The following is a 23,411-nucleotide window of genomic DNA, read 5'->3' as shown; positions in this document are numbered from 1 at the left end:
GCTCAGTCCCTAAATTCCCTATTCCCTCTCTGCTACCACCTCCCACCAATGCGAGATCAGGAGCCCTTCCTCTTTAACCCCACAGGACAGCCCCATTAGAGCATTACACCAGGATGTTTTCGTTGTGGGTGCACTGTCTTCCCCACCAAGGCTTCTGCGAACTCCTTAAACTCAGCCACTATGTCTTGTGCACCTCAGCACCTCCAGGACACCTGTTCCCACACATAATAGAAGCTCAAGAAAGGTGTGTTAAGGGGCGCCTGGGTGGCTCAGTTGTTGGGCGCCTATGCCTTTGGCTCAGGTCGTGATCCCGGTGTTCCGGGATCGAGCCCCACATCGGGATCCTCCGCTGGGAGCCTGCTTCTTCCTCTCCCACTCCCCCTGCTTGTGTTCCCTCTCTCGCTGGCTGTCTCTCTCTCTGTCAAATAAATAAAATCTTAAAAAAAAAAAAAAGGCGTGTTAAATTAACAAATGTGATATTGTAGGAAATGGATATATACGCTTATATTTATATGTGTGAAAAACATGATCCAGTTCCGGGTTTGTATTCTGTGGACTGCAATGCCCTTGCCATCTGATGTTTCAAGAAGGTAGGCAGCCAAGGCACCTCAGCTGGGACCAAGAAGAAAAAAGGAATCATTCATTCAAGAAATACTTAAGGGGCATTCTGTGAGCTTCAGGCAACAAACTAGGCTCTGGGGTTATAAAGACCACATCTCCGTCTGTAAAGAGCTCACAGCCCCATGGGCACCTAGGAGATAAGGATCTCACCCCCACCAGGGAGCAGAGATGTTTAAGTTAAAGCCCCATTAAGCCATGCAACTCCCAGTTCTACACTGCAGTGCTCTTTCCACTAGAACAATGCCTTTCAGATGCTGAGAGGGCTCAGAGCAAAAAATACATTCTGTAGCACTCCCCAGCACAGAAACACACATTTCTGACCTTTTCATCTTCACTCTATTCTATTTCACTTTTTTTTTTTAATGTTCAGCCTGACACGCTAAATTGGCTTATGACTCAAAGGTGGAAAAATACTGCTCTAGGAGACATATTTTTAAAACTTTCTCTAGAATTTCAACATCAGATATAATTCCTCATAGTTTTGCTCACACAATGAATGTGTACCCCAGCAAAAAAAGTAAAACACTATCAGATAACCAAACAAGCGACAAAGACTAACAGAGTCATGACAGCTGCCACTTGGGGAATGGGAGGAAGCTAAACCTATCTCCGCCAGCTTTCCCTAAAGCCACCAATCTAAGGGAAAGAGCATTTGCTAGGCAAAAACAACCCGGTGGCAAGCCTCCCAACACCCCAGCTCCCTCCCAGCCAGACTATGGCCCAAAAGACTCTTATCCTATACAGAAATTCTGGCGCTTCCACTTACAATGAATTTTTTTTTAATGATTTTGTGTAAGAGACTTTAATTAAATGTGTTTGGATGGGGAACAATGATTTATTAAGATAAGTGAACGAAAATCAAAATAAGCTATTTTAAACACATTTTATTTAAAAAAAAAAAAAACGCTCTCTGAAATTTGCCAGTCTTCATGTCAATTGAGGGGAGAGTAGTGTAATGATTTATCCCAGATCGGAATAAAACATGCAGAAATGGATCATTAGTTAAGTTAGTACCTCTTTTGGTTTGCTCTTGAAATGCTAGAGGAGAGACAGTACACAAATCTTCCTCAACATGAGATGTTTGTACAGCACTTTACATGAATGGAAATGTGGTAGCAGCAATCATCACTACCTAGCAGCAAGCTAGGGATGAAAATCCCAATGTCCCTAGAGTTCTTCCAAGAAACGTGGTTCCCCTGGAAAGTCACAGACAGGCAGAAAGACCAGAAAAGCCCTTTCTCCATGTTCTGTGTCCACAGGCAGTACTCCAGCTCTGATAACACAAACTAAGTACGAGAATGTTCACTTAAGTTCTTGGGGTGACCAGCCTCACCATTCGCCATCCAAGAAGCAAGTCTGAGTGTAAAGGACTCATTTTTGTGACATTTGCCTCAAATTAAAAGACAATTTTATAAAACTTTAACAAATCTTCCTGCCTTCCCAAAAGAAACGTGTTTAGAACTGTGTTTACAAAAATATCCTTTTTATAAAGATAATATGTATTTTCCTAAGGAAAAGGAGAAAGGCATATTATTTATCAGATCTGCCCGACAGAACGTTCTGTGGTGATGCAAGTGTTCTGTGTCTGTGCTCTCTGGTACAAGAGCCACCCAGTACCGAGCACTTGAAAGGTGGCTGGTGTGACCGAGAAAGTGTATTTTAAATTTTATTTCATTTTTATTAATTTAAATTTCAACAGCCGCATTGGGCTTCGAACCTACCACATGGGGAAGTGTAGATTAGATAATCAACGTAAGCAGCAGAGCTGGCTAACTGGCTTGTCTTAGACTAAATATCACAATTTGAAAAAATGATATTCAACACCAATATTCAATTTTCAGCTTCCCAATTAACATTTAATTAATTAATATTTAAGTTTTCCCCAGAAGTGGTTTCTCAACAGTTTGGCAATTTTTATTCCAAACATGAACATTCCAGATCTAGTGAGCAGAATTCCCCTGGCAGTGTTCAATTTTCCATCTGTGAAACTTAAGCACAGGGGAAGGAAAAAACTGAAACCCACCTTCCTCTTGATACACAGGGAAGAAATGGAACACATAATCCAGACCAAAGGCTAATATAACCTCCTAGAGTCTCTCATGGGTACATCTGCTCATTAGCCCTTGCTTGTGTTGCTTCTTTAACCCAGCTGTGGCTTTCCACAAAAGTCATTTCTACATTTGTTTGACCTCTTGATCGTGTTCCCTTATGATCAGACCATGACCAGACCCTCTCAAAGTATTCCACCTATAGAAAAACCATTTAAAACATAAACACTAAAATATTCTCTATTCAAATGGTCAGAATGCAGTAGCCTGAAGAGAACAGATGCTTCAGAAAGACTAAAATATGCAGATCACGCCAAGACCACTTTCTAAGCAGGTGGCAAGAGAAACCGCGCAGTTCCGTAGTCCGCAAGGGAAAGACAATGCAAGAAAATATGCTCAGAAATGCACTGCGGCCACGCTGTGGCCAAAGGATAAGTAACTTTGACTTCAAGCAGCACCACTGCCCTCGGCGTAATCTCAAGGTCAATGCCGAATGTTGCTCAGCTTCTCATCATGCTAATGCCTGTACACAAATAAACCACACACACAAGCACAAACGTTTCACGAATTTCATTGTGTTTACGTAGAATGAACTTCCAGAACTTTATCTAAAAATACTATGAGTTGATTTAAAACCAGCAAAGGAGTGTATTACATGCAGAGCAAAGCCACTAGTACCATACATACCATAGTTGGTGAAGCTTAAACTACAGAGCGAGGCGATTCTAAGACAGCAGTGTAACTCAGGTAAGAATTCAGCATCATAGCTGAGAACTTCATCTTTTTCCTCTACCACTACGACTACTACCACAAGGTCCTAAGAAAGGACCAGAAGCTCACCTGCTGTATCCAAAGAGCATTAGGATCTCAATGAGACCCAGACAGGGAAGCAATGCATACACTATCCCAGGAGCTTTGGGTCTTGCAGAAAAATAAATAGCTTTGCCAGAAGGAAAAAATGCTTCATCTGGGGCAACTGAGAGCACTCTGACCTAGCAAGAGTCTGTAAGACTCCATAAAAGCTATGTACTGTCAGTCCTTCTCTCGTGTGTATGGATAAAACCTGCAGATGCAGCCTGGGCAGGAAAGAAGAGGATGGAGAATTTTCAATGGGGAACTGCCATGCTATTTGACCCTGAGAGTACCCTCGTGCCCTCCTCACTCTGCCAAGCTATGAACTAGACTCCACTGCAGCATCTGCGGCATGATCTCTAAGGAAGCTATCAATTATAAAATTCTACGATAAAAGCCTCAATGCCTAAGACAAGTGCTAGAAACCTCAATGCTTTTTTTCATCTTCTGAATTCTTAGGGGAAAAAAGTCAAATAAATGTAATAAACAACACAGAATTTTCACAGGAGAGGCCCAGGTTCTCAAAGCACAGAAGGCTTATGAACAGAAAATAAAAATAAACACTACTTCTCATTTAGTTCTTTAAAAGTCCGCTTCAGAATAGCATTACTCCTGCTCCCCAAAATGCAATTTAAAGGCAGAAATATAAATCTACTTAAAGACACGCAGAATATAAATTAACATAGATAAAACTTAAGTCTTATATTTAATAGTCTAATACAGATTTACGAGATTAAACTACAGATTCGAGTAAACAAAAGAAACATACGTAACAGAAAAGAAAGCCATGTTTTGCTTGGCTCAAAGTGTTAACATGGTACAATACTACATTAAATGAAAAAACTTATTAAACTATCTTAGCACAAATATGGCCCAGTCCTTCTTCCAAATCCCTAATGTATTTATGGGCTAAATATGTTATTTCATTTTATAAGCCCTCAGGTCCTATATAACCCACTCCTATTCCTCCAGGTGAGTTTTGGCAGACGGGTTTTGATAAACGTCAAGCACATTAAAAACATACTATTTAAGAAATTTTTCAGTATACAACTATAAAATTATACATCTGAAAATACCATCCATCCTAAATTGGGATTCTGAAAAAAAACTCAATAAAATTGTTTTCTATTTTTTTAAGAGCCAAAGCAGCAAAGCATCTTCAACCCAACGTGTAACATGTATTTAATCATGGCTCCTGGCTTAAGCATAACATTACAAATTGTTTCACACACGTTAAACAGAAGTGCACACACTCTTACCTGTATATCCAGCATACCATCCCCAAGAAGCCACCATTCCTAAAAGCCATTTATACATGATTCCTTCAATGTACCAGAACCGCTTACTGTCCAGTAGTCGAAGGGGCTGAAGTATAATTACATAGCAGATGTAGGACGAAATAGCAACCAGGTTGTTGGCGACCATGAAGGCAAACCTCATCAGGGCTTTCACCAGGATCCAGCCCAGCCACGGAGCTTCTTCCAAAGTCACAGCCATGCTCACATTGGCGTCCGCCCTGTCTTTCTGAGATGAAAGAAAAATTCATTTAAAAAGGAAAATGGATTACACACATCCAGATAGTCACCAACAGAGAAATCGCCTCCAGCACAAAAACACCAGAAAAACCGAGGTCTAAGCTTTCCCGGTGTAGTACCTCGCTGATCTCTCCGGGAAATTCCAGAGGGGGACAGAGAGCGAGGGAGGAGGAGCCGCACAAGGTCAAGGGAGCTGTTCACAGAGGCACGGGGTATGTCATAATATATTTAGCAAATGATAATACTATTCCCACTAACTAATCAGCGGCTGTCCCCGCACCGCGCCTCACTGCAGTCTGCTGTGTGGACTTTCAGGAAGAAAAACAGACCCACTTGCTTCAGACACCCTCAGTCTTTCCAAACTGACGACACGAGTGAAAGAAGGCTGTTGCAGGGACCCGATCCCATTTCCCAGCTATGAGAACCTGGGTACCCGCGCCACCACCATTCCTGCACATCGATCGTGCCTTAGAAAGATCTCTCGCATGAGCATAAAGAGTTACGCTAACAGTGTTCGTTTGCGGCAAAGGGGTTTTTGTCTCCCCTCCAAACCTTTTTTTAGGGGAAAAAGGAGAGGGGCCTAGAAAAGAGGGCAGAAAGGTGAGAGGAAGAAAGTGGGGACTAACAGCGAAAGGAGGAAGGACGGGAGTAGGGGGAGGGGAGCAAAAGCCAGAAGGAGGTGAAGGCACCGGGGCCACGGATGAGAATGAAGTCCCCGAGCAGAGGGCAGGAGAGCGAGAGGTGATGGAAGAAGCGCGGAGGAAGAGGCGACCGCAGCGCTCCGGGGGGAGGGGGGGCCGGGGGCGCCCGCAGCGGTTTCCGCGGCCCGGGAAGGGGTCGCGGCGGCGGGGGCGGCCCGCGCGCCGGGCTCACCTCGGCGGGCGCGGACGGCGGGCGGTGGAGCGCGGGGGTGAGCGGGGCCGGGAACTGGCGGCCCGGGGCGCGGTGCTGCGCGGCGGCGGCGGCGGCGGCGGCGGCGGCGGCGGGTGTCCCCGGCCGAGGGGTCGCGGTCATGGACGCGGCGGCGGCCGAGGCGCGGCGCGAGCGGGCGCGCGGGCGCCCTACTCCCCTCGCGGCTGCCTGCGGACAGAGGGACGGCGGGGACTTAGAGGCCGGACCTGTCACCGGGGCGGGTCCGGGGAGGCGGGCGGATGCCCCGCGCCCCCGCCTCCTCCTCGGGGCCTACCGCGCCCTCGTCCCTCATGCCGCCGCCGCCGCCTCCTCCCCGGGCCGCACGACGACGACACCCCTTCCCCGCCCCCTCCGCGCCTCTCCGGGCCCGGCGCCGCCGCAGCCCCGGGCCTGCGCCGCCGAGCCGGAGGTTACCTCGGGCTGGCCGGGCCCCGGCCCGGGCTGCGGGAGCCAGAGGAGCCGGAAGAATGCATGGCCGGCGGCGGGGCCGGCGGAAGGAGGCGGCGGCGGGGCCGGGTCCCGCTCCGGCTGCGGCGTGGCCCGCGCCCGGTCCCCGGCGGCGCCGAGACTCGCTCCCCGGGGCCCGGCCGCGTTCGCCGGGGTGGCGCGGAGGGCCGGCGGGAGGAAGCGGCGGGAGCCGAGACTGCGGTGGAGCCGCCCCCAGAGCGCCCTCTAATGAAGGCGCCGCGGCCGCCGCCCGCGTCCCGGATCCCGCTCGTCCGCGGCTCGGGCCCTTGGGGCTGCCTGGTCCCCAGGCCGGCGGGACCTCGCCGAGCCCAGTTCCCAGGAAGAGGGAGGCTCAGAAGGGTCTGGTAATGAGCCGCGAGCCTTACACCGCACGAGGAGTGCTGGGGTCCCAACTGGGAGCACCTTTCAGCCAGCACAGCCGGTTCTCATTGTTAAGGCTCTCCCTCCTCCGACAAACCGATGAGTGCCCAAACTGGGAAGCTGTCTCCTTGAAGGCTGGGTGTCCTCTTTTCTTTCCCAATGAAACCCAATGGCTCTCACGGCTTCTCTTCTGAACCTCCCCAGAGTGTTAAGGTCTAGAGTTTAAAATCAATTTATTTTAAGTGCCAGAATTCTTCTTTCTGGAGAGCACCCAGAACATTAATGAAAATTCCAATTCCCCATCCATGTCCCCACCCCCATCCCCCTACAGGGGGAAAAAAAAAAGGAATCCAGTGGGAATAGGTGGTCTACACAGAGACACTGACAGTCGAGGAGGGAAAAGCACTCAGGCAGCGCCTGCCGTTAAGTGCTCAAAAAACGGTGGCCATAGGTATCCCTGGCCAGATCCGGTCACTCCTGGACACTGGAGCTGCATTCTGTTTCACATGCTGGACCGCCATAAGGAGAATAGACAAATAACCCAACAACCCGCCCACCTGAACATTCTCAAATGGCCTACCTAAATTTCAGTTTTTAAAAAAACCCATAAAATCTTATATCCCTTAATCAAATTTGTAAATGGGGGTCAGGGACAGTTTTTACATGTCCCTAGGGAACTGCCATGTTTAAATCAGGATGCCACCTATTCTATTTTGAAAGTATTTGTTAGGTGTTTGCTTTGAACTCCCAACTATTTTATGATTTCTCTGTCCCTCTCCCTTTCTCTCTCTCTCTAATTCCCTAGTTGGTCCACAGGTGAGAGAAAGAGAATTCACTTTTATGCCAAATGAAAGAATACTTTCTATTCCCATTCCTTCTGGCGATGAGAAATGCATGAAAGCACAGAGCCTGGCTGAAACAATTGATTAGATTCCTTTCCATTTATTATTAATTTGTTTTTATTTATAGATGTTATTTATCTCTTTCACTAATATTATATTTTAACTGTGTGGGGCATAAAAAGGCACAGGCCCTATCAGAGAACTTTTCATATAATTTGAGCTAACATGTAGCAAGAGAAAAGTTAGATATGCCCTTTCTAGTCCTCTGTATTCTCTCTGAAAATTTAGGTACCAACATAATAGCACCTTTAAATAAATCTCAAGAGAGAAATAATATATGTACTGTAGATTATTGTTCAAAAGATGCCATCATATTCTTTTTTTATAATTCAAGTATGGTTAGCATAAAGTGTTATATTAGTTACAGGTTCACAATAATAATGATTCAAAAATTTTATACATTACTCATCACAATAAGTATATTCTTAGTCTCCTTCACCTATTTCACCCATCCTCCCACCAACCTACCTCCCCTCAGGAACTCCCCATTTGTTCTCTATAGTTAAGAGTCTGCTTCTTGGTTTTTATCTTTTTTCTCTGTTCCTTTGTTTTGTTTCTTAAATTCCACATATGAATGAAATCATATGGTGTTTGTCTTTCTCTGACTGATTTATTACACTTAGCACTATACCCTCTGGATCGATCCATGTTGTTGCAAATGGTAAGATTTCATTCTTTTTTATGCCTGAGTAATATTCCATTACACACACACACACACATCTTCTTTATCCATTCATCTGTGGATGGACACTTGGGCTGCTTCCATATCTTGGCTATTATAAACAATGCTGCAATAAACATGGGGTGCATGTATCTTTTTGAATTAGTGTCTTTGTTTTCTTGGGTAAATACCTAGTAGTGGAATTGCTGAATCATATGGTAGTTCTGTTTTTAGTTTTTTGAGGAACTGTTTTCCACAGTGGCTGCACCAGCTTGCATTCCTGGCAACAATGCACAAGAGTCTCTTTTTCTCCACATCCTCGCCAACACTTGCTATTTCTTACGTTTTTATTTTAGCCATTCTGACAGGTGTGCGGTGATATCTCATTGTAGTTTTGATTTGCATTTCCCTGATGATGAGTGATGTTGAGCATCTTTTCATGTGCCTGTTGACCACCTGGATGTCTTCTTTGGAAAAAATGTCTATTTATGTCCCCTGTCGATTTTTTAATTGGATTGTTTGTTTTCTCGGTATTGAGTTGTATCGATTCTTCTTTATATATCAGTATATTTTTAAGTGAGTAAGACAGGTAAGGCACACGGATTCTTTTTGGTCTACCCCCCCGCATGCTGGTAAACAGTGGCTGACACTTAGAGAGAAGGAACAATGGGATTCATACCCGGTTCCTGGATCAGTGAGCATCCACCGAAGCACCAGATCCACCAGCACTTGCCTGAGATGTAATGACTACTAGCCAGCCAGGCCCAGAGAAGGGCCAGAGGTTGAGCAGGACCTTCCATAGTGGGTCTCAAACGTTGGCGTGCAAAACACCACTCAGGATGTCTATTGAATGGATAGATTCTTTCTATCTAGAACATGTTAGTACTCCCAGAGGAGCCTGGGAGCCCGCTTTTTAAAAAATATCATAGGTAATTCTGATGTAGGTAGTATACAGATCTTGCTTTAAGAAAACCTGACCTAGAGGTATCCTGAGATAATCACATTCCTTCCCAGACCCTTCCTGATTTTAAATTACTTGATCATATCTGTTCTCATCTGTATTAGTCAGCTTTGGCTGCTGTAACAATGTACCACAGACTGGGCGGCTTAAACAACAGAAATTTATTTTCTCACAGTTCTGGAGGCTGGAAGGTTGAGATCAAGGTGTCGGCAGGGCCACTCTCTCTCTCTGGAGGCTCTAAGGAAGTTCCTTCCCAATAGGGTTGTTTTCTTCTGAGGCCTCTTTCTCCAGCTTGTAGACGGCTGCCCGCTCCCTATGTCTTAACATGGTTGATGCTGTGTGTGCATGTGTCTGATGTCTGTCTCTGTGTTTCTTCATCTCTCCTTATAAGGACACTAGTCACATGGGATTAGGGCCCACTCTCAGGACTCCCATTTTAACTTAATTACCTATTTAAAGGCCCTGTCTCCAAACGCAGCCACATTCTGAGGTACTGACAGTCAGGGCTTCGATATAGGAGCTTTAGGAGATGACAGTTCAGCCACAGCACACTGCAGAATTCTGCTATTTAAGTAGCTCCTTGTGGGAGGGATGTGGAAGCCCTAATTTTGATTATTTCAGCTGTTCTCCTCTTGACTGGCTCCTATCTCATTAGACTTTTCTTGAAGTTAAGCAAACAAAGCAATACGCCATATTCCAAGTGTAGATATGCCCTGGTCTTTTGTTTTCTTTGGTTTGGTTGCCCAGGGTGAATGAAGAGGCTTATCTTTTTAACTTTTTTGATGACTCTGGCACATTCAGTTTCAAGACAATTCAATATTGGGGCACCGGGATGGCTCAGTTGGTTGAGCGGCCAACTCTTGATTTCTGCTCAGGTCGTGATCTCAGGGTCATGGGATCGAGCCCTTTGATGGGCTCCATGCTCAGTGAGAAAGCTGCTGGAGATTCTCTCTGCCCCTCCCTCTGCTCTCTCTCTCTCTCTAATAATAAGTAAATAAATAAATCTTTTTTTAAAAAAGACATTTCAGTACCTACAATGGATAAGAATCTGCATTTGAGCTGACTTCAGGGAACAATTTCAGATGATGCTTAATTAACAGTATTTCAGAGTTCATCTTAGATATAAAATATATATCTATATAAACTTTTTATTGCTCTGACACCTTTCAACCCACTTAGGTACCCTCCTGAGATTTTCTTGTTGTTGTTGTAGCTTATTTCCAAAACAGCCCAGGCAGACACATGTATAAATGCTTTCAGTGACTGTAATGAGTTTGAGAAGGCCAGTACTTCTAGAGAGATCTGAAGAAAGCAAGGACCTTCTTTGATAGCTTCCTGCTACCTTAGAGCTCTGTTTATCAAAATGCAAACATTAATCAAGTCAAGCATTTGAGAGCCTTCGTGTGCACCCCAATAGGGGGAAAGGGAAAACAGACTCCACCCTATAGCCACAGGCGTGTTAGAGTTTCAGTTTCAAAAGCCCACATCTGAACCACAAGAAGATGGTCCTTTGAAAGAGAAAGATGACTTCTCACGTTTCCAGGAGTTTCCAGACATTTTAAAACAATCTAACCACAGCACCTTAGAAGCTTTAATTCCACCCATCTGGCGGAATACACATGACAAATTAGATTATAACCAGAAAGGGGCTCCTGCCTTGGGCAGAAGAATCCCCCTGGGCCCTCTCTTTTTCCTCGTGGCAATTACAAAAACATTTCACCCACCTGGGCCGCTTTCTGTGCTGGAGCGCCAGTGATCTAGCTCCTGTCTAGGGGGAAAGCCCCTCAGCAGTGCCGTAAGTGTGCGATGACCTGGCACGGCTCCCCCCATCACCAAAAAGAGTTGCAAACCAGAAATTAGCACCCCAAAAGTCAAATTCTGACTGCTAGTCGGTTTTAACTTCAAATAAAAAGGGAAATATATATACGTTATAAATATATATAATAAATACATATAAAATATATAATAAGGGAAATATATATTATAAATATATAAAAATATATAAATAAATATATAATATATGTAACATTATAATAAATATATATAAATAAATATATGTATAAATATACATATATTTAACATGATTTTTTCTTTTATATTAGTGTCAGTAATCATTTTATATAAAATGTATGAAGGCTTATAGCCTTAATATTTTTTAGACAAGTTGGGTCAAATCATCAAGACTTGACTATAGCTTCATTTAAGCCATTTCAGCTACTTTTTATTAACAAGGCTGGCCCTAAACAATATTGTGAAGTAAACAATTCTCTCTTCTTTGCACCCCTCTCCTTTTCAACTAATTTCCCTTTTCCCCTCTTAATACTAAAATGATCCCTAGCTTATAATGATCCCACTCTCCCACCAGACAACCCTCTAAGCTAGAATCTTCTTTCTTACCTGTCCAACCTTGCGTTTCCTTGGTTCAGCCCTGTCTTTCCTGCCCAGTGTGGTAAACTAACCCACGCTGAGCTGCTTACGACCCTGTGTTCCCCTTCCTACAGGACAAACACTTCATGAAGGACCTCCTAAAATCCTCTGAGCCTTAATGCCTCTGCAGGAGAGATTCTCAAGCACTGTGGTAGACGAGAAGTCCGTAAGATATCTTGGAGAAGGCGATTTCAGCAAGTTCCTCCCCTGCCAGAACCTATGAAGTCATGCAGTATGTCTGTGAATAGACAAATTCAGGGGCGCCTGGGTGGCTCAGTCGGTTAGTCTTACACTTGATTTTGGCTCAGGTCATGATCTCAGGGTCCTGAGATCAAGCCCCGCCTGGGGCTCTGCTCAGCAGGGAGTCTGCTTGAGATTCTCTCTCTCCTGCTCCCTCTGCCCTTCCCCCCTCACATGCACACTTTCTCTCTCTCAAATAAATAAATCTTTTTTAAAAAGAGACAAATTCAAATTTAAAATTGTATTTTCCTAACAAAACCAAAATAATGATGTTATTGGTGATTACGTTAAAATGTATTCATCACTTTCAACATTCCGGGCCCAGTTTTCAATGGTTTGCATGCGTCAACTCCTTCAATCTTCACAAAGACCTTACAAGGACCATATTGTTAGGCATATTTTACAGATGGAGAAATTAGACACTCTGCCCTAGGTCAGTCACTTGGTCAGCAAGTGGAGGGGCTGAGACTTGATCTCCAGTTCTCGGGCTCCAGAGTCCATGCTCCTGACCACAGAGAGAGCCCATGCTGTCTCTCAGAGACACTGGTGGAAAAGCTCTTCTCCACTGAGAGAGAGATAGGAAGTTTCAGAGGCTGCTACCCTTTTCTGGTCTCACTTCGTATCACTCTTTCCTCACCCCTCCCCTGTTTCAGGCCCCCACGCTCTATTATGCTAGCCACACTAAGGTACTCACCCCCTTGAAAGGATGTGCTGTGTAACTTCACACATTCAAGCTCGTGCATTCTTTGTTCATGCTTTTCCCTTCTCTCTGTGTCTATTTGATTATATTCATCCCTTGAGGTCCAGCTAAGATATCAAAGACCCCCCCACCACTTCAGAATTCATTGACTCCTTCTCGTACGTACGCTTAGGCCTCGGTGCTCACTACCTTGCAACAAGCCTGGATATTTTCTATTTCAGGTTCTCTGCTGAGATTAGGAGTTCCACATCACCTGTCTTTCTCATTATCATTTCCCTGGTGTCTAGCTTACTGCCTTATATATGGTAGGAAACGAATTTTTTTTTAAAGATTTTATTTTTAAGTAACGTCTACACTCACCATGGGGCTCAAACCCACAACCCCAAGATGAAGAGTCGCATGGTCCACCAACCGAGCCAGCCGGACACCCGGGAAATGAACTTTTTAATTCAGTGTTTGTTTAATCTGTTCAGATTAAATCATTTCTTTTTTTGTTAATTGACACATGGGATACCTTGAATAGTGACATCATCATTATCATTCAAACCAAGGCAGAAGAAATAATATTGCTAATACTTCATTTTAAAATGTATTTCAATCTTTTCAACATGATTGTTTCAGTAATATTCAATGACTAGAAGTACCTCAACTGAGTCACTGATGATACAAAAGAATAATACTTCTTTTATTGTTAAAATAGCATCCTCCCTCTATTCTCAAACTATCACCTATTCCCAATGCATCCTAGATAATGTGCTCCCCGTCATGTTTTTCTGAAAGACTGTATTTAACATTGCATTTTCCCATTCCAGTTTTGACATTGTTTTCCCATGTGTAGTAGAATTGTTAAAATCTTCTCTGAATGTCTCTATCTGGTTAACTTCAGGGCCTTCACTATCCGATTCCTCACTCGTTCTAGACTTTATCAGCCACTGGGTCACGCACGCCAGTGGGTTTCAATGAGGTTCACGAGGCAGAGCCTGGTGCTGCTAGGGCTGCCTCCATTTACCCTACACTCCTATGCCCGTTTTCAATAAGTGCCATAAATTAAAGGTCGGGAAACATCGTCAAAGTCTAATTTCAGTTCTCATTTACTTCCCAACCAGCCTCCTCTGCTTTTAAATGGGCACATTCCATAGCTTCACTTTGCCCGCTCCTCATACCTGGAATGCCATCCTTCTTTCTTTCGGACCATCTCTTATCCCACAGGAAGCTTGCCTTCTCATCCAGGACTCCAGAGTCCCTTCTCTGAATAACTACTGCATTTATACAGAGCACCTCACAGTTTTGACTTAATTCTTTGTTCTCACACGTCCCTTCTGCGTGCTTGTTGAAGCCACAATTAACTGCCCAGTGAGGAACTTGCAGTTCCAGGAGATCTCAGCCCATGAACTGTCCAGGGTCGAGAAGTTCCAGATGTACAGTTTCATGGGGCTCCAACTCAGACTGCAGACAAGTTCCAGCTGCTCCATCTCACCTCTTTACCTGCTGGTCGCTCAGAAGCTACATCATTTCCATCATTCTGTCCCTCCACGCTCTACTCTCCCGTTTAAAGCCAGATTCGCTTTCTTCAGCCTCTCTAGGTCCTCCAGAAAGTTGAGTCTTCTCAAGGTCCTGGGTCCCCCTTAGTTTCCACACAAGACTTCTTGCTTCACAGTTACCTGAATTCCAGCTTGACAATTTCCTGGGACTCTGTCCACAGACTTTCCCAGCACTGTCTTCTTTCTGGAAACAGTATCCTAACTAGCTGCTCTGAACTACCTTCTTCCTTCCTCTGCCCTCACCTCCATCCTCAGGAGACCCCTCCAAATCCCATCTCTAACTTCCCTTCACAGCTCCAAGACCAAAGCTCCAAGACCCTTCATAAGCTCCTAACTTGTTCTGGAATCTTTGATCTCATAAGCATCCAATGTTTCTGGGTGTTCCCACAAATTTAAAAAAATCCCACTGGAGCATCTATGTTCTGGTGTTGGGATGGTGGAATTTAGTGATGTTTGGTAAGGAAGAGGAATTCCCCTGTAGAAAAGGAGCACAGGATAATTGCACTTATGAACAGAGGAGAGGAGGTGTGGAGAAGTGACGTGAGCTGTTCATCATAGAGTGTTTCAGAAACAGAGCTGGGGCAGCCTTAAGGGGATCAATTCCTCCTGGTTGACCCAGGACTTTCATGATTTTAGCACTCAAAATCCACATCCCAGGAAACGACTCGGTCCTGGCAAATGGTTGGTGACCCTATGTGGTCTCCTGACCCTTGGGTCCCCAAGCTGTCCCTTAGCCAGGTTATAGAGGTCCAGCTTCCCTACCCACCCTACCTTTTCTCTGCTATAACTGCTCCCTGATGATCTGATACATCGGAGATTAACAAGCCATTCAGGGCTGATGTGTTTAATGTTTCCTTCAAAGCATATTACTTGTCCATTCTGGGGTTAAATTTCCCACTCTTATTCAAGCCTTCTGTGGTATAGCTTGGCTCTTTCCGTGGTTCTCATCATCTTAAATCCTAAGGGGTTTGAGCAGACATTTTCACTCTGCTCATATTCCAGCTATGCGTTTAAAGTTGATTTGTCATCTTGGGGACTGAGCCTGTTGGCTGAGACCCTGCTATAATGAAAATCATGCCACCTTGCATTTCTCCAGTGCTTTGAAGTCAACAAAGCTCCCTCTCGATCTCTCTGTCTCAAACACACACACACACACACACACACACACACATATCTTGTTGGATGCTAAAAATAACCCCTTTAGGTAGACAGGTACTTATTGGTTGAAAGAAGTAAGAAAGGTAAGGAAAGAACTTCCTTGCAAATAGTTTCCTCTTAAAATGTCTTTAAGAAACATTTTATAAAACACACTTTCAAATCCTTTGTTTCTTTCGAACTTGGTCTCCAAAGCATAAACCAAAATGGAGTTCTAAATTGTCTGGAACCATTATTTACAATAGCCAGACTATGGAAGCAGCCCAAGTGTCCATCAATAGATGAATGGACACAGAAGATGTCACACACACACACACACACACACACACACAAATATTATTCAGCCATAAAAGAGAATTAAATCTTGCCATTTGTAACAACATGGATGGCTCTAGAGGGCATAAGGTATAATGCTAAGTGAAAGAAGTCTATCAGAGAAAGACAAATACAGTATGATTTCACTCGTATGTTAAGAAACAAAACAAATGAGCAAAGGGAAAAAAGAGAGAGAGACAAACCAAGAAACAGACTCTTAACTATAAGAGAACAAACTGATGGTTACCAGATGGGGAGGCGGGAAGGGGGATGGGTGAAATAGGTGATGGGGATCTAAGAGTACACTTACCATGGTGAAAACAAGCAAACAAACAAAATTTTACCAGTAGAAAAACTTTTCTCTGCTCATGAATTGTTTGACTAATTCCCCTAGAAAAAATAAGCAATAATAAAAAAATTGCCTGGAATCAGATGTTGGCAATCACATGGCCTTGAGAAACCTTAGAGTCGGGCTGGGGGATCCTGGACCAGCTTCTCCCTTCCAACGCAGCCACCATCAGGTCCTGGAGTTAGGGTTCCACTCTCTGTCACCCTGAAGAATGGCAGGTGCTGCCTCTCTCCCCCGCTCTCCCAGAATATTATTGCTATGGGGAAATGCACACTTATAAACATTCTCTTGAAATATTACCTGACTGTAAATTGGGAACTGTCAATAAAGAATATCTCATCCTTTGGTTTCCTACTGTATAGTCGTGTAGACACAAGTTCCTATTTTAAGTACTGTGAATTAAACAAAGCTATGGGCAAAGGAGCGACGCTAAAACACTGCCTCTTCAAGTACCAATGTAGTGCCATTCAAGTTAGATTAATTATATAGTTTAAATTCTTACATGAGGCTTTGGTAAAGTTTCAGTAAGTCCATGTTACATTAAATTAAATGACATTCAACCACCAGTTTGTTCTCTCCATAAGATTTTGTATACCTGAAATCTGAAATTAAAAAGAGCCCCCAGATGAATCTTATGGTTAGGCATGTGTAGGAGACATTGAAATAGACTAGGTACCTTTTTGGAAGAAGGCCATCCTTGGACTAGAACCCTTTATAATGGCCTGTGAGGCCCTATAGGACTGCCCTCTTGCCTTCCTCTCCAGCTTGGCCCATGCAAGGCACCCCCTTGCGCTTACCAATCCAGGTACCCTGGCTTTCCCTTATTTACGAGAACCCATTGTGTGCCTTTCCACCTCAGGGGTTTTGCCTTTCATTTCCCCTCGGGCAAGGTACTTTCTGCTGCCCTTCACTTGATCAAATCACGTTCATCTTTCCTATCTCAGCTTAATCCTACCTCATTACATTAGCCTCCCACCAACCCGCCCGCAGCACAAGGTCTCTGAACATTCTGTTCCTTCGTTTCATAGCACTTTATCACAGTTTGTCATTTAACTGCTCGTTAGTAGTTTCATGTCCGATGCCCATACCAGGCTGTGAGCTCTGAGAGGGTAAGAATCATGTGTGTTCTTCTTTATCACTGTGGCTTTAACCCCCCAGAACATGCCCGGGACAGAAAACGGGCTCAATGAGCAGCTACTTCAGTTCCACTGCAGTTGCCATCAGCTAGATTTGAGATTTCGGAAGCGTGTCCCTGTTTCTAGCCTATTCACCTTCCAAACCGTGCCCCCCACTCCTGCTGTGCTAATCTTCTAGATGTAGACAGCCTCTGAGTGTCCACAGCTCTCCCCGTGTCCCATATTTGTCTATGGAAATGCCCCCAAATATAATCAGAAAGAGTCCGTTTATTGAGAGTGTACTATGCACCGTGCTGGATACTTTATATAGTTAATCTGATTTGCTCCTCACAACCACCCTTGAGGAATATTATCTTGATTTCACATGTGAGAAGTGAAAGGCTTGAGAGGATGAGCTAACTAATCTCCTGGGTCATAGGGTTTGTAAGAGGTGAAACCAAGATGGCGCCTGATGCATAAACCCTTGCATTCCTGACTTTCAAGTACATGCTTCATTCATTAGAATCAGGTTTGGCTGTGCGTGACAGAAAAGTCCAAAGTACAGTAATCGTGACTTAAGCAAGATGTAAAATGACATCTTTCTCGGGTTAGAGACACAAAGGAAGAGTCCTGGGTCGTCACCCTAGATACAGGGTCTAATTTTTTCTAAGGTTCACACACCGGCTGCTAGGTGGAAAACTAAGTGTAGGAAGATAGAACTGGAACTGAGAGACCAGTTGGAGTATCGGAGTATCCACGCGAGAAAGGACAGTAGCTTGGGCTACGGTGGTGGCCCTGGAGTTGAGCAGAAGATGCATTTGAGAGAAATTGAGGTAGGCAGGACGTGGTGAGAGGTTGGAAATACTATTTCCAAGACCACGGGGATTAACTCAAGTGTAAAAGTGAAATCTGGACTTCAAATCCCACATAGGACTAGTCAAACGATATTGTGCTAAGCACTGAAACACTAGGGTAGACCCAGAGGGTGTCGTCCCAGCCGAAGTATAAACTACCTGGTCTGGGCCTTTGTTACAGGAATCAAAGGCTCTGAAGAGCAAATTATGGCTCCTTAACTTGCCGCCTTAAGCAAAGGCCATTTAAATCACCTCCAATCAATGTGTTCCGCAAAGGAAAACAATCTTCTTTATAGCCTGCCAACCACACCTCACCCCAAGTAGACTTGCTGTAAATGAAGCCAGGAACTCTTGCAGCTGAAATTGCTCTAAAATATTTTGCTCCTACTAGAAAGTGTTCTAATAGTTACCATGAGCTACTTATCCGGCTTTTATCGCTGTGGGACTGTGCTTCTCACGGTATTTCCAAATGATCATTTGTTTCTGTCTCATTTCTTAATTCATATATTTTTTTAATTCCCCATCCCCCCTTCTCTTTTAACGCGTATTTCTAAACTGAAGATAGCTGAGCAAAGTATTATTTACTTAGGATTGTCATTGTGGTTTTAAGATCATTTTCACATTCTTTGCAAGATGTCGCATCTTTTTAGTAGCAAGAGCAAACAGTATATAAAACTTCATTGCTGCTCTCCTTTTCGCACCATAAAAGGAATTGATGGCTTTAGAAATTAGGATTGTGAGACAAGCAAACAATGACGAAAAACGCTTGATGTTACAGAATGAAAATTTACACTGAAACACCGCTCTGCTGTCTTTCTCCCATTTATTTTTAGTCTAAAGTCTCTAATAAACCTGCAGGAACTTCTTTTTATATCTTTAAGTACATAAATGTTTTCTTTGCAAAGTAATAATTAGCATATCCTAATATAATTAAATTATACCCTATAGGAGCCCAATTATTTTATTCTGCAATATTTAGCAATTTTAGCTTAAATTCATTTCATTACAAAAGCACTAAAAATGAGGTTAATGAAATAATTCTGAAAATCTTTCAAAGGTGAGCAGGATGAGTTTAGAGGATTTGGGGGCCAACTGCATGTGTGGAAGAGGCAGGCATGTTTCTCTCTTTTAAAGGTAGCAATAAATTCTGCCTCCATTCTGGACGATAACTGATTCAGTCAGAAAAGTTAAAAGGCTGCCCCAACATCTAGCAGCTGCAAGAACGCGAATTTAGGCATTCTGTAGCACCCGCCCACCAGCAAGCCACTCTCAGGCTCTCCTTGGGCCTTGTCACCACCCAGAACTGCCTCAGTTATGACACCTTAAGCTCCATTGTTCTGGCCTCTGATCATGGCCGTCTTTCCTTCCAGCTCTGTCCATTCCTCCCAACTTGGAATCCCCCGCTCTTCCCTTGTCCCCCATGCCGTCTCTCACTGGGCATCTCTCACCTCATTTATCACTCTCACTAGAACCTTCAACTTGCCCTTCCCGTAGTCTTTTTATTACACCTGCCCTGCAAAGCCAAGGATGGGCCCTGAATCCATTTTTTTGTCCAACCCATATTGACGATAGTGGGCTCAGTGGAAAAAACTCACACAGCCCAGTACAGAAGAGTGACACGCTTGGAAAATCCTTTTGTATAACCCTGATCAGCCTCTGTCCCATCGGTTTCATTTCAAATACAAAACCCTCCTTACCTTAAACTTCTGCTCTGCATTCTTTCCCTTCAGTTTCAGCAGAAGGCCTTGTCCATCTCTTTGCCCCCCAGCTGGAAACCTGTCCGCAGACACCTTCAAGAGCTTTTGATCTAGAGAAGTTTTAATTCACGTTTCTCAGGCACATTAAGTGAACGAGTTACTAGGAATTTCCTCATTTTGTGTTACTATTTTTAAGACATTAAACTTCTAAGTAGTGAAGAGCACCTTACTGAGCAACTATTCTTATTTCTTTTCTTAGGAAAGGAAGAAAAAAACACAGACCTGAGGTTCTTTAGAAATGTATGGATATAAATATATGGGTATCTATACGCACTTATAGCTATAAAACAGCTTTATTGACACACAATCCTCATACCACATAATTCACCCATTTAAAGTGTTGAACAGTTTTTAGTATATTCACGGAGTTGTGCGGCTATCACCAAAATCGATTTTAAAACATTTTCATCACCCCAACAAGAAACCCGATATTCCTTAGCAGTCGTTCCGTCATTTCTCCCCCAAAGTCCTCAGCCCAAGGAAACTGCTCTTCTTTTTTCTGTCTCTACGGATTTACCTATTTTAGACATTTTATGTAAATGGAGTACTATGGCCTTTTGCGTTTGGCTTTTATCACTTAGCATAACGTTTTCAAGGTTGTAATTGGATAAGAACTGCATTTGTTTCTATTGCCAAATACTATTCTATTGTCTAGGTACAGCACATTTTATTTACCAATCCATTAGCTGGCTGACCTTTGGGTTGCTTCTGCTTTGGGGCTATTATGAATAATGCTGCTGGGACCATTCATGTGCAAGGTTTTGCATAGACATGTGTTTTCAGTTCTCTTGGTTATATTCCTAGGAGTGGAATTGCTGGTTCATGTGGTAATTCTACCTTTAACCTTTTGAGGAACTGTCAAGACTGTTTTTCAAAATGGCTATACCATTTCCCATTCCCGTAAGGGTTCCAGTTTCTCTATAGTCTCATCACCACTTGCTATTCTCCTCTTTTTGCTTACAGGCATCCTAATGGGCATTAAATGATATCTCATCGTGGTTTTGATTTGCATTTTCCTGATGTTTAATGATATTAACTATCTTTGGGGTGCCCGGGTGGCTCAGTTGGTTAAGTATCCGACTTTTGATTCCATCTCTGGGTGATGAGATCAAGCCCTGCCTCGGGCTCCAAGCTGGGTGTGGAGCCTGCTTAAGATTCTCTTACCCTCTCCTTATGCCCCTCCCCCACTCATGTATGCTCGCTCTCTCTAAAAAAAAATGATATTGACTATCTTTTCATATGCTTATTGGCCATTTGTATACTTTCTTTGGAAAAGTATCTATTCAGACACTTCATTCTTTTTATGTTGGGTTGTCTTTTTATAGTTGGGTTGTAAAAGTACTTTACATAGTCTAAATACAAGTCCCTGACCAGATAGATGATTTGCAAGTATTCTCTACCATTCTGTGGGTTTTCCTTTCACTTCTTGATGGTATAGCAACAAAATTTTCTAATTTTGTTGATGTCCAATTTAACTATTTTTTGTCGTTGTTGATGCTTGTGCTTTTGGTGTCATATCTAAGAAACCATGGGTAACTCCAAGACCTCAAAGATTTACACCTATGTTTTCTTCTAAGAGTTTAAGTTTTAGCTTCTACAATTTGAGCTAATTTTTGTATGAGGTATGAGGTGGGGGTCCAACTTCATTCTTTTGCAGTGGCTGTCCAGTTGCCCCAGACTATTTTTTCTCCATTGGATGGTCTTGGCACCCTTGTCAGAATCAATTGACCATACATGTGAGGGCATATTTCTGGACCCTCAACTCTATCTATTTATCTACAGGTCTCTACTTATGCTAGTACCATATTGTCTTGATTACTATAGCTCTGTAGTAAGTTTTGAAATTGGGAAGTGTGACTCTTTCATCTTCGCTCTTCTATTTCAAGATTGTTTTGGTTATTTTGGGTCCCTTGAATAGTTCCATATGAATTTTAGGATCAGCTTGTTGATTTCTGCAAAAGAACCAAAAAAAAAAAAAAAAAAAACCCAAAAACACCAACGGGGATTTAGATAAGGATTGTGTTGCCTCCCTAGTGTCCTGGGGAGTGTCCATATTAAGTCTTTTTATTTGTTTAGATCTTCTTTAATTACTTTCAACAATATTTTGTAGTTTTCAGAGTATAGGTTTTATACTTTTTATTAAATGTATTCTTAAGTATTTTATTCTTTTTGATGCTACTGTAAATAGAATTGGTTTTCTAATTTCATTTTCAGATTTTTTTATTGCAAGTGTATGGAAAATGTTTTTTGTGTACTAATCTTGTATCCTGTGACCTTGATGAACTCATTTATTAGCTGTAATGCTTTCTTTGTGTGGATTCAGGTTTTTCAGTATATAAGACCATGTCACCTGCCACCTGAAAGTTCTTAAGGACTACAACTGCACAGTGGTAGGACGAAGCCGGGGGTGGTTCTTCAATCTCTTCAAAATGGTGATGTGTTTTTTGCTGAAAATGTTTCATTTTTCTAATTAGAAAGGATGAGTCTCTCAACAACAAAATTCACTACTAATTCTTTACACCTTGCCTTTCAACTAATGCAACCGAAAAACACAGTTTTGTGTGTGTGGTTTTTTTTACCACAAGGGTTGCACTTATCAATCTATAAAAATACATGAGATCGTGACTGCAAAAAACTGTCAGTATTTATCTTTTTCATTCAGAAGGCAGCACAATTTAGTGGGGAAGACCTCCTCCGCCCCTGGAATTAGAAGACGGGTGTTTAGTCGGCTCTGTCCCTATCAGCAATGTAATTACAGGGTTATTGTTGAAGGTTCCGGGAGGGTCCAGCTACTTCCCCAGGCTTTCTTCTTAGGCTGGCTGTTTCTCTGCAGAGGGCCGAGCCTCAGGAGGGTGGCAGGGCCCTGGACCAGAGGAGACAGCACCAGCGGAGCAGTTTCCTTGGGAAACGCCTACTTCTTTTTAGTCCAGGCGTTTCCTTGGTGTCATCAATAATTCCTTTCCTAGTTTAAAGCTATTATGACATTTCAGCTCACTGAGGAAACTTTCCCTCTCACGCCGAGAGTGGGTCTGCCTTTGGTGAAGGTATATCCAGACCTTACCTGGCCTGGAACCTGTGGACTGCAGAGATCTACAAACTGTGTGGGACAATCACAGTAGTGATCCGGAAGAACGAACAGGCTGTGGCCTTATCTTTTTCTTTTTTTAAGGATTTTTTATTATATTATGTTAGTCACCATACAGTACATCCCCGGTTTCCGATGTAAGGCTCGATGATTCATTAGTTGCGTATAACACCCAGTGCACCATGCAATACGTGCCCTCCTTACTACCCATCACCAGTCTATCCCATTCCCCCACCCCCCTCCCCTCTGAAGCCCTCAGTTTGTTTCCCAGAGTCCATAGTCTCTCATGCTTCATTCCCCCTTCTGATTACCCCCCCTTTCTTTATCCCTTTCTTCCCCCACCGAGCATCCTTATCTTAATCGCAGAGCCAAGGCTGTGTCACCGGGATGGAGAATTGGCAGGGGAAATTCCACGCCTTATCTTAATGTTCACTGCTTTAGCTGCATTGCTGCTTCCTTCCTTAATATGCAATTAAGGACTGACTTTCTAAGAGACAAACAACATGTCAGTTTTATGATAGCCAAAGCCTATAATCTGAACATGTGTTTTCCC

General features: G+C 43.4%; 1 protein-coding gene across 3 annotated transcripts in view; it reads right to left on the bottom strand.

Moving 5' to 3' along the window:
• The window catches only part of LPGAT1 (lysophosphatidylglycerol acyltransferase 1), a 118,005-nt gene that overhangs the window by 75,625 nt on the left and 18,969 nt on the right, over positions 1 to 23,411 (bottom strand). Inside the window, exons 1-2 of one of the 3 annotated variants that reach the window (XM_044387818.3) lie at positions 6,383 to 6,514; positions 4,781 to 5,045 (exon numbers count right to left, since the gene is read on the bottom strand). In XM_044387818.3, coding sequence (XP_044243753.2) covers positions 4,781 to 5,018 — 238 coding nt within the window. In that variant the 5' untranslated portion in view covers positions 5,019 to 5,045; positions 6,383 to 6,514. Of the gene's footprint in view, positions 1 to 4,780; positions 5,046 to 5,929; positions 6,036 to 6,382; positions 6,515 to 23,411 lie in introns of those variants that run through there. The other 2 variants (XM_026509098.4, XM_044387817.3) reach the window with 2 other exon arrangements.

This window comes from Ursus arctos, unplaced genomic scaffold (assembly GCF_023065955.2).
Source record: "Ursus arctos isolate Adak ecotype North America unplaced genomic scaffold, UrsArc2.0 scaffold_2, whole genome shotgun sequence".
Lineage (NCBI taxonomy): Eukaryota > Metazoa > Chordata > Mammalia > Carnivora > Ursidae > Ursus > Ursus arctos.
This window is presented reverse-complemented; position numbering and strand designations above follow the sequence as displayed.